Source organism: Crocuta crocuta, unplaced genomic scaffold, assembly GCF_008692635.1.
Source record: "Crocuta crocuta isolate KB4526 unplaced genomic scaffold, BGI_CrCroc_1.0 scaffold13, whole genome shotgun sequence".
Classification (NCBI taxonomy): Eukaryota; Metazoa; Chordata; class Mammalia; order Carnivora; family Hyaenidae; genus Crocuta; species Crocuta crocuta.
The window spans coordinates 7,080,484-7,091,023 of NW_027530007.1; the positions used below are offsets into that span (position 1 = coordinate 7,080,484).

The following is a 10,540-nucleotide window of genomic DNA, read 5'->3' on the forward strand; positions in this document are numbered from 1 at the left end:
GCTCCCGAGCCAGCGTCCCCCAGCCTCAGAAAGTGGTGGCGGGGGTTCTTCTGGGCGCCGAGCCTAATGTGGGGAGGGTCTGCAGAGACTACTTCAGAAACCGAGTGGCAGACAGGTCCCCGACCTTGAGCGGCCAGGAGCCTGCCCCTTGTCCACCTGGCAGGAGGCTGGAGGCCGGGGCTCAGCAGAGGGGCTCCGGCTGGGGGGGGCGGGTGCCAGGCCCAGCTGGGGGCGGANCCAGCCGTGTTCCCCGCTGGGCTTCCGGAACGCCAGCCACTGGGCCTTTACATCGCAGGCAAGAAACTCTCCCAGGTGCCAGATTCCGGCGCAAGCCGAGCGAATTAAGGGGAAGGACCTAACGAGATGACCTTGGATGCTCAGCTGATGTGGGCACCTGTGCCCTTGTACGTGAAGCACGAGGTGACCACCATGTGGCCGTGCCGCGCGGCCCTGACACTGGCGCACAGCCCTCTTGTGAACGACACACACCGAAGCGGGGGGACACAGGGCACTTGCAGGAGAGAGAAACGGTGCGGGAATGGAGCCCGGCGGCCATGGGCGTTCCACGGGGTCAGACCGGCCACTGCATCTTGGGGTGAAAGGAGATAGATGGACGTGCAGGGAACAGGGCGCATCTCACGCAGGGAGAGGGAGGGGGCAGCGGGGAGGAGGGGCTGTGGAGAAAGTGCCAGGAATGCAGACAGCAGACCGACTGGGAGACGGGAGCAGGAGGGAGTNCACCGCGCGCCCTGACACTGGCGCACAGCCCTCTTGTGAACGACACACACCGAAGCGGGGGGACACAGGGCACTTGCAGGAGAGAGAAACGGTGCGGGAATGGAGCCCGGCGGCCATGGGCGTTCCACGGGGTCAGACCGGCCACTGCATCTTGGGGTGAAAGGAGATAGATGGACGTGCAGGGAACAGGGCGCATCTCACGCAGGGAGAGGGAGGGGGCAGCGGGGAGGAGGGGCTGTGGAGAAAGTGCCAGGAATGCAGACAGCAGACCGACTGGGAGACGGGAGCAGGAGGGAGGGGGCGGGAAAGGAGGGGGAACGGGGTCCCGGGAGAGACGAGGAGGAAAGGAAAACCGAGATGAAGAACGTGAGCTTCCAGGGCGGAAGGACGCGCGTTCCTGGTTGGTCCCTGGAGCCGGGACGGCGAACAGGCCGAGGCACAGCTCTGCCAAGCGTCAGGGCACCGTGACCAGGGCGGCCCCGGCGGCCACACCGCCAGGGCCCCGGGCAAGCGGGAGGCACCTTCCGGCGGCCTCGGGTCCGCGTCCAGCCCGAGTTCACTGCGGTGTAGAAGCAGGCCACTCCCAGAGTAGGGTGCCCTCCCCCGATTTACACCTACTCATTCTTTTATCCAAAGAACGGCCGCAGGATGCGCTCCGATGAAAACGCGGGAGTAGGTCAGAAGAGAGAATGGAACTTAACCCAGATTCTGGAAACCCATGTTTCAGCCCCAGGCAGGCGCGCGCTGCTAACAACGTGCCCCCACGCCCACCCCACATGGGGGGGGGCACTGGCGGGAAGTGGACCTCCCTGTGTTGGGGCCCCAGGCAGGGGAGGAAGGAGGAAGCCATAGATAATGTGAGGATGCAGAAAGTTCCAGAATGAGCTTTGGAAGCATGGCCCCCGGGAACCGCAGGGCGGTTCCTAAGAGTTGAGAGCGGTCGCTGTGGGGGAGGGGCACACGAGAGGGAGGAGGGTGGACACGGCCGCTGGGGCCACGAGCCTGTCGCCTCCTCGAATCTTCAGGCTGCGTCTGTGAATAACTTCCATGAAAGGCAGCGCTCGCCAGGGACGGGCTGGACGGGGCGGCAGCGGCCTGCGACAGGGGCCCGGGGGGGCTGGTGTGGGGCCGTGGGGCGTGGAGTGACTCCCGTGCCCAGCAGAGGCCCCGCGGCGGCCAGGTGACGGGCACGGCCACCTTGTGGGACATGGCCTGTAACTGGTCCTTCCGCTCGCGAAGCTCCTTCTGCAATGTCTCGTTCTGCGTGCGCAGCCGCTGCAGCTGGGACTCCTGGAACCCCACGTGGCGCTGTAGAGATATGATGGTGCCTGCGGGCACCCCGGGGAGACGGGGGGGGGCTGAGAAGCTGCTCTGAGGGCCCCCCCCCGGGCTCCCGGCTGGGCCGCACCTGTCGAGAGCGAGTGTCTGGCCCTGGTCACCTCCAGCTCCTCCTGGACCTCCTGGATCACCTGCTCGTACCCCTCCAGCTGGGCCATCAGCTCCTGCTCGAAAGCCTCTTCCAGGGAGCGCGAACTCGCCACGCACTCGATCTTGTCCTCCGGAACCGCCTCCTCCTCCGCCAGCTCCACCACCTCCTCCTCCTCCAGCTGCGCCTCCTCCTCCTCACCCCCCTCCTTGGGCGCAGCCTCCCCCCTGCCCGTTCGGCCCTCGGCTGCGTCCGCCTCCGCTTCTTTGCCGCCAGCCACGTCCAGGTCCTTGTCTCTGACGATCACAGAATACTTCTCCTGCAGCTGGGACACGGAAGGCGTGTTGGGCAGGCGCGCAGGGGCGGGCAAGGCAGGGGCAGGAGCGCAGGGCAGGGCAGGCAGGGCAGGGGCGGGCAGGGCAGGCAGCNAAGGCCAGCAGGTGAGCTGCAGGTAGGACCCCATGACCTGGGCCTCGCCGGCTGCCTGCAGAAGTGGCCCAGGGCCAGGCCTGCCCTCCCCTCCCCCCCCACCTCCCGGCCAGCCTGCTCCTGTAAGACACCTGTGTGAGCCTCCCCGGGGTCATGAGAGCTGTGCTTCTGGAAGGGGACAGCAGCCTCTCCATGCTGTAGGGGAGGGAGGGGACCCAGTGTCCTCCTGCCAAGGGGGCTGTGCTGGTGAGAAAGGGGGTGACGGGCACATGAGAGGCCCTGGGGGGGTGATGGGCACATGAGAGGCCCTGGGCGGTGGTGACAGGCACGTGAGCGGGTCTGGGGGGGTGACGGGCACGTGAGCGGCCCTGGGGGGGTGACGGGCACGTGAGCGGGCCTGGGGGGTGGTGGGTGTGTGAGCGGGCCACGTTTCAGCCACTGCGGGGCCGGGGCTCACCCCTCTAAGCGCCCCCGGGGGCTGGGTAGCAGGGACGCAGGCTGACGCCCCCCAGGCCCCTTGAGATTCCTAGTGCCCCTGCTGCTGGCACGGCGCCATCGGCGTCTGGTCTGACTTTGTCTGGTGGCATCTGGGCCCCACGCCCCTCACATGTGCCCCCAGCATAACGCTGGGCTGCGCCCTCAGGGGTGGAAGAAATCAGGTTTTAGAAAGACCAGGCCACTGCTTCCCAGGCCTACCAGCGGCTGCCTGGCTCAGTCTTCTACCCAGACCTGGGAAGGGGCGGCCCCCTCCCCATGTTATAGGCGAGGACCCTGAACATCCTGCAGGCAGAACAGATGTGACTCATCTGAGCCACCACACCCGCGGGGCCATGTCTAAGCCGGGCACCGGGACACCACCGTCAGGGGGCCCTCCATCCTTCAGGATCTCAGAGGGTCTGGCCCTCATCTTACGGGGGAGGAAACTGAGTCCAGAGGGTGACCCGCCCCAGGAAGAAAGCAAGCCGGCAGCCAAGTGCAGGGGCCTATTTCTACATTGAGCCCCCGAGGAGGGGGCAGGCTTCCAGGATGATGGGGCTGAGGGGGGCCTGCGGCTCAGGCCGCCCGCTCACCCCGGGCCCCGACATACCAGTATCTCTCTGCTTCTGCTTTGGAGGAGGAACTTCAGCTGCTTCTTCAAGGCCTCCTTCTCCTCCTGGAGGGCCGAGAGCTCCTCATCTTTCTTCCGCAGCAGGGCCTCCAGCCGGGACAGGCGCTGCACCTCCTTCCCCAGCGTGTCCAGGCTGTGGTCCTGCACAGGAGGGCGGGGCTCCCCTGTGCCGGCCGCTTGCGCCTCAGGACCCCCCGCCCCCCTCCCGGGGGGCCTGCAGGCCTGCCGCTCCGAGCCCAGGAAGCGCAGGTCGGCTGTTCAGGGGCCGAAACCCCAGCCACTCCGTCCAAAATCCTTGCCTGGGGGGACTCCTGGTACCCCCCCTCCAGGCCCGGCCCGGCCACCCCCGCCCCCAGGGCCTTGTGGGCAAGCCCGGCCTCTCCCCCTTCTGTTCTCAAAATCCCGGTGCCCCCAGTTCCTCAGAGGTGGAGACACGGTACGGGTGCTTTTGGACAAATGGAAACCAAGGAGGTGCCCCCAGCAGGTCCGAGCTGAGGCCGGACGAGGTGGCCCAGGCGCAGATGCCGGAGAAAACGGAAGGCGGCGGCTCGGTAGTGCTCCAGATGTTCGGGATTCCAGTGCCAGGCTTCCTTACGGCCCACGAGTCAAAGCAGAAGGCGCCAAGGTTAGGGCAGATTTTAGAGAGCTTTTAAACGGAATGATAATGAACATCATCAAGACACGTGGAGACTCGCAGGGTGAGGCCGAGGCCGCGGAGGGGACAGATTCCGAGCCCCACGTGCTCGACTGGGGTCAGCAAGGGAACCGACGGTCTAGCCATCCACCTCCGGGCTTCAGAAGAGAGCCGAGGCTGCAGCAGATGAGGAGGAGAGGGCAGACGGAGGATCTGGGAGGCAGAGGGGAGAGGGGGAGGGAGGGGGCGGAGCCAGCAGCACAGTGGGGGGGCAGGGGTCTGCTTATTCGATCAAGTTAAAATAACTTTGCAGAACTCTGCACTCCTTCCTCTGCCACAGTGATCCCCATGCAGGTGTCCCAAACCGGACAGCGGTGGCTGGAAAGGGGGTGCTGGGTGCGGCTGGGGCCGCCGAGCCCGCACAGCACCAGCTTCTGCTGCAGGGGCCTCCTGTGCCTCCGGTGAAGAAGCACCACCTGGGCCGGTCCAGACAAGGTGGAGATGAGGGAAAGACCACCCAAAGGTCGCCTTCCGAGCTCCTGGAGGCAGCCAAGCCTGCAGCCCTTCCTCAGGCTGGTTCACAGCCGCCAGCTAGTAATTCCCCTTCTGGCCGTTTGCGTAGGAACATCATGTTGCAGGGAGCAGCCTTTCACATAGATCTGTGTGGCTCCATCCAATTAGAGCCTCAGGCTTTCCCCCAGTGGAATTGCTTTCCCAAAAGTAGTCCAAGGATATCAACACTTTCAAAGTTGTGAAGTCTATCAGAGAACGTCGAGGCGGAGTTTCGGGAATAAAAGGGAAAACGGACGCTCATGGGCCCAGAGCATCGGGGTTGTGTGTGCCTGGCAGCTACCCACCACTTTGTGGCGCTCACTTCCAGGACGGGCATGGAAGCCTCACCAGCTTTAAGACAACCACAGAAGCCGGTTCTAGGAAAAGATGATGAACGTTGATCAACGCCTAGCAAGACAGATGGAGACAAAAGGAGAGAGCGAGAGTCGGCCCATCGGGGATGGAAAAGAGGTGCGCGCTCTCCTGCCGAAACCAGAGCAGCAACAAGACACATCGTGTACGAGACGAGGCTGATAAATTTGAAGATTTATGTGAAATGGACACATTCCTAGAAAAACAGAGCTTCTCCAAACAGAAACGAGGGAGAAGGAGATCTGAATACGTCCCAAGGAAGTGACCTGATTATTTGGAGACCCTTCCTTCCGAGGACTCTGCAGGCCTACACATTTTCCATCATGAATTCTTCACCAATCTCGTGCAGACTCTTCCAGAGAATAGAGAACGGAAAAGAGAAAATGCCTCCCAACTTTTCGATGGGTTTTTAAAATTTTTTTAAAGTTCATGTTGAAAGAGAGAGAGAGATGGAGAATCTCAAGCAGACTCCGCACTGCGGAGCTCGAACCCCCAAACCGTGAGATCGTGACCTGGGCCAGCATCAAGAGTCGGACGCTTAACCGACCGAGGCCCCCAGGGGCCCCTGGATGGTTTGTTTCGAGGCCAGAATCACTCTGACACCACAAGCAAACAAGAGAATTTCCAGGCAGGGAAACTGCAGGCCCTCCTCGGTCTCAAAGGAGGATGCAGAGGGTCCTATGCCGACGAGTCACCCCGTGGGTAGCCCTCTGCACACTGAGCTGCTCATTACTATTTTTAAGAATATATCCTCCCAAGTGGAAATATTGGGTCAAAGGCATTGAATGGTTGAGGCCACGATTCGTGTGGCGCGCTGCATGCCACGAGGCAGGACCCACGCCAGCCTAACCCGCCACCCGCTGGGGGAAGGGCCACAGGGCCCTCAGCGTTCGGAAAACGTCGGATTCGTGGAAGCCAAAGAAGGGAGCTGGGGTCCAGCTTCGGCCTCGTCTGGGGACCTGCCCGCACAGCTGACCGGGTCCCCAGACAAGAGCCCCGGGGGCAGGACGCCCCGGGCTCTGCGCGTGCGCGGCCGTACCTTCTCGTGGATGACGGAGATGAACCAGGGAATGCGCTTTCTCAGCGGGCTCTGCTCGAGCACTGGGCTGCTGGGGGCCGGGCTCCCCGTCCCGGAGTCCCTTTGTGTCCACATGTAGTTAAACTCACAGGCGCTCCTACTAAAGGGAAGGAGGCGCCCTGGGGAGAAGGGGGGGGGGGGGGAGNCGGGCTCGCCACACCCCCTCCTTGTGACCGCCATCACCCCCCTCCCCACCGCCCGTGCATGTGCTGAAGGGAGGAAGCGGCCCTTTGAGATCCCCGGAGCCTGGCAGTCAGGCCAGCAGGGGTCAGGCTGATGCCACCGGGCACCGGGTGCCCAGTGCCCAGACATTGCTAAGGGGTTTCCTTGCGTTCAGGCAAAGGAGGCCTCTGCGTGCAGGGATTGTCTTGGATGAGGGGAAGGAAGCATATTCGTGTGTGGGAACAGCATGCTCTATTCGAGGGGGGCGCCCCGTGTAAGGGACACAGAGCCAGGCAGGCGGTTTCGGGAGGCCTGGGGGGGCGGGGAGGTGCAGGCACAGGCCTCGGGGCGGGCGTGCCGAGGGGGGACCCCAGTGCCAGCAGCCCCGCCCTCACCGTCCGCGGGCTGGCTGGGGAAGGGGTCCTGGGACGCCTTCCAGGCATCGAGCGCCACGCGCAGCTCCTCCGATAGCTTGGCTGACGCGGCTGAACCTGCAGGGGGTTCGAAACGCCAGCCGGTGGCCGCGGAGGCCACACCCGCCCACGACCTCCGGAGCAGGGACCGCGCTTTCGTTTCTCAGTACAGGACGTGCGGGCCTGAGCCCTGGGGCTGAACGGGGACGCGGTTCCGTGCTCCTGCCCGCGGCCGTCTCTCCGAATGGATGCACCCCTCCCTGGAAGGACCCCGTGTCTCCTGTAAAAACGGCTCAGCTTCACGGACTCCCAGAAGCCCCTTGAGCCCAAAGGGCAGAGCCGGTTTCCCCCAGGCTGTCACTGGCAGGCTCCCTGTAAGCAGCACGCGGGACGCAGCGTGGTCCCCCGGCCCGGCCCGGCCCACAGCTCCCGGCTCCGGAGCCCCGGCCGCCGTCTGAGGCCCCAGCCCTGACAAGGGGGAGCTGGTGGGGGCCCCCGCTTCTGACAGGAACATAGGCCCCTGCTCCGGCCTCCGGTTCCCTGTCCCTCCGGACAACGTCCTGTGCGGCGACAGGGACCAGCGCAGGCTGGGGCTGAGGGGCTGGGACGCTGCCCCCTGGTGACTGCTGCGCGCCCCGCTGCGCCCTCAAAGCCTCCGGTTCTCCGGGGTCAGAACGGGGCGGCGCGGCGGCTATTGGGCTCCTCACAGGGGCTTGTTCCTGTCTTTGGCCTCATGGCCCCTTTCCGGCAGCTCCCAGAATTTTCAACCTTCTCCCCACCCCCCAAGCGTACTGAGTCTACTGAATGAGACCAGAGAGAAGCCAGGAGGCTTTTCCTTTCCCTCTTTCCTCCCCCCCCCCCCCCCCCNCTGGGAGGTCGCCCGCCCCGCCGGCTGGTGGCTCTCACCGCACTGACACATGGACGTGGCCCTGGTGCTGAAGCGAGGGCAGTTAGGCCGCGTGAGGAACACCTTTCTCAGCTCCTCCAGTTCGGCCGCGAAGCTGGTGTCCTTGGGGCTGGCGTCCTGCTTGCGTCCGTCCTGGCGGAGTGGGGACGAGACTCTGACACAGGAGACCCTGGATGCCGGCTGCCCTTCTCCCCGGGAACCGCGAGCTTCGGGGCGGCGCGTGCACCGGCTAGAGACACTGGCGGCGTCCCCTTGGGGGGTGCCTGGGGGCCCTGGGTTGTCTCCCCAGCCTCCCGGAGCCCACAGTACATTCAGGAACCTTCCAGTTGTGCTCTGCGCTCTCCGTCCTCCCCCTCCCTGCTGGCTTCTCCTGGAGGCCCTCTGAGGAAGGCTCAGGGCGATGGTGCGTCTCCGCACGCGGGCCCCCAAGCTGCCCGCGCCCTGCCCCCCGAATCTGCCCTTCTGAGTCCATCACCAGAGCGATTCTGGGAGGCTGCGTGGCCGACCCGCCCGAGGCCTTCCGTCGAGGGGCAGCAGCAGGCCGGCCGCCCGCCCGCCCCGTACCGTCTTCCTGTAGAAGCGGCTGATGGCCTGAGCCGACCTGCTGAGGCAGCGCTGCCTGTGNCCCCACGTCCTGTGGGGTCCTGGGAGCGTGTGGCATCACAGACGTCTCCGTGGAAACAGGCCACGCCACCCGTCCTAATTTTCTGTGATTCGTCTTAACTTCCTGCCCGCGAGGGGGCCCAGAAGCTGTCCCCGGGAGAGGCGGCCGAGGCCCAGGCAGCGGGTCCTTTCTTGTCCCTGACCCCCACCGTCAGCGCTCGGCCTTACCTGAAACCGGGCCGTGCTGCGGTGGCCCCGATAGCGAAATTTAAGAAAAATTTCTTTTCTTGTATATACATAATTTTCATTTTAGTGTATTTATTTTGAGAGTGCTCACGTAGCACGAGCAGGTAGGTGCGGGAGGGGCAGAGAGAATCCCAAGCAGGCTGTCAGCGCAGAGCTCAACACGGGGCTTGAACTCACAAACTGCAAGATCATGACCTGAACTGAAGTCGGATGCTTAACTGACCGAGCCCCCCAGGCGCCCCAGAAGCAATTCTTTTTTTTTAATAGTTTATTGTCAAGTTGGTTTCCATATAACACTCAGTGCTCATCCCCACAAGTGCCCTCCTCCATGCCCATCCCCCCCTTCCCCTCCCCCCCCCCCCCATCAGCCCTCAGTTTGTGCTCGGCATTCAAGAGTCTCTCATCGTTTACCTCCCTCCCTCTCCCCCACCATTTTCCCCCTTCTTCTCCCCCATCGTCCTCTGTTAAGTTCCTCCTAATCCTCCTATAGGTGCAAACATAAGGTAGCTGTCCTCTCAGAAGCAATTCTTAACACAGGAAGATGTCATTCTTTTTTAACAATAGAACCGGTGGCGGGGGGCAGGGAGAGGGGAGCAGCCTCTTCTGAGAAGAGCTCACATCCCACATCCCGGGACACAGGCCCCAGGTATGCAAAGGGCGCGAAGGAGTCGAGTCTCCACATCACACGGCCGCCTGAAGGAAGCCTGTCTGGGGCCATCTCACATTTCTCCAGCTGCAGTTTGACCTTGAGAACACTGTTCAGTGAAAGAAGCCGGAGACAAAGCACCCCAGAGTGTGAGGCTCCGTTTGTAGGAAACGTCCAGAACAGACAGATCTAGAGACAGAACACAAACGGGTGGCCGCCAGGGGCAGGCGGGTGGAATTGGGGGAGTGGGGGGCTCCCAACAGGCAGAGGGTCCCCTTTTGGGGGGACGACATTGTCCTGGGACGAGATGGGATCGGGCTCTGAGCTGCCCTTCCGACATGGCCCCTCGCCGCGCTGGCGGCTGGGGAAGGTCCCACGTGCGCCACGTCCGGTATGTTTTTAAGCCCCAGGACACGAATCGTTACCAGAACAGCGCTTCACATTCATTACATTACAGGTATTTTAGGGGCCCTAAGGCTTTAGTCGTAAGGAGCGTTTACACGGTTTACCTCCTAGATTCTGCTCCAGTGTCCGGCTGAAAAAAAATTTTTAAGGTTGTTTATTTAGTTTCAGAGAAGGTGAGAGTCCCAGGCGGGTTCCTTGCTGTCAGCGCAGAGCCCCGGGCGGGGCTCCATCTCATGAACCGTGAGATCTCGCCCTGAGCGGAAATCAAGAGTCAGATGCTCAACCGACTGAGCCCCCCAGGCGCCCCCTCCCCTGAGTTTTTGTGACGGACTCTTCATTTACATTCACTCCCTCTAAATTCATCACCTCNAAACGAAAGCTCCGCGGAAACAGGGCCTTTGCCACCCCCTTCGTCCCCAAACATCTGCGAACGTGCCAGCACGTGCCCGAAACGCACGGTGAGTGCCGCCCTGCGGTTCTCAGCAGGCATCGGTCCAGGCACGTGTCCACGGTGCTCACGTACATGGTGCACACTCACACCGTTCACACCCATATATACACAAACCCGCATACACACGTTCACACAGGAAACCCAGTCTGGTTTGGATGCGAACCACATTCTCTTAGGACTTGGGCAAGTCACTTCACCTCTCTGGGCTGATTTTCTCATCTCTACAATGAGGATAAAAATAATACCCATCTCACAGACCTGGTGTGAGAATTTAATCGGGAAAAATAGACAAAGAGCTCAGGCCCAGAGTCAGTAAGGATCCCCTGTTGTTAACTATGCTCGTCGTTACTACCCGCAGCCTCAGCCTCAG

General features: G+C 62.8%; 1 protein-coding gene across 1 annotated transcript in view; it reads right to left on the minus strand.

Annotated features, from left to right (window-relative positions):
• The window catches only part of CCDC27 (coiled-coil domain containing 27), a 16,031-nt gene extending 5,822 nt beyond the window's left edge, over positions 1 to 10,209 (minus strand). The window contains exons 1-8 of the mRNA XM_077763991.1: positions 10,086 to 10,209; positions 8,384 to 8,463; positions 7,819 to 7,951; positions 6,895 to 6,990; positions 6,299 to 6,456; positions 3,681 to 3,842; positions 2,147 to 2,489; positions 1,936 to 2,066 (exon numbers count right to left, since the gene is read on the minus strand). Coding sequence (XP_077620117.1) covers positions 1,936 to 2,066; positions 2,147 to 2,489; positions 3,681 to 3,842; positions 6,299 to 6,456; positions 6,895 to 6,990; positions 7,819 to 7,951; positions 8,384 to 8,463; positions 10,086 to 10,209 — 1,227 coding nt within the window. The remainder of the gene's footprint in view (positions 1 to 1,935; positions 2,067 to 2,146; positions 2,490 to 3,680; positions 3,843 to 6,298; positions 6,457 to 6,894; positions 6,991 to 7,818; positions 7,952 to 8,383; positions 8,464 to 10,085) is intronic.
• Between the last annotated feature and the right edge of the window lie 331 nt (positions 10,210 to 10,540).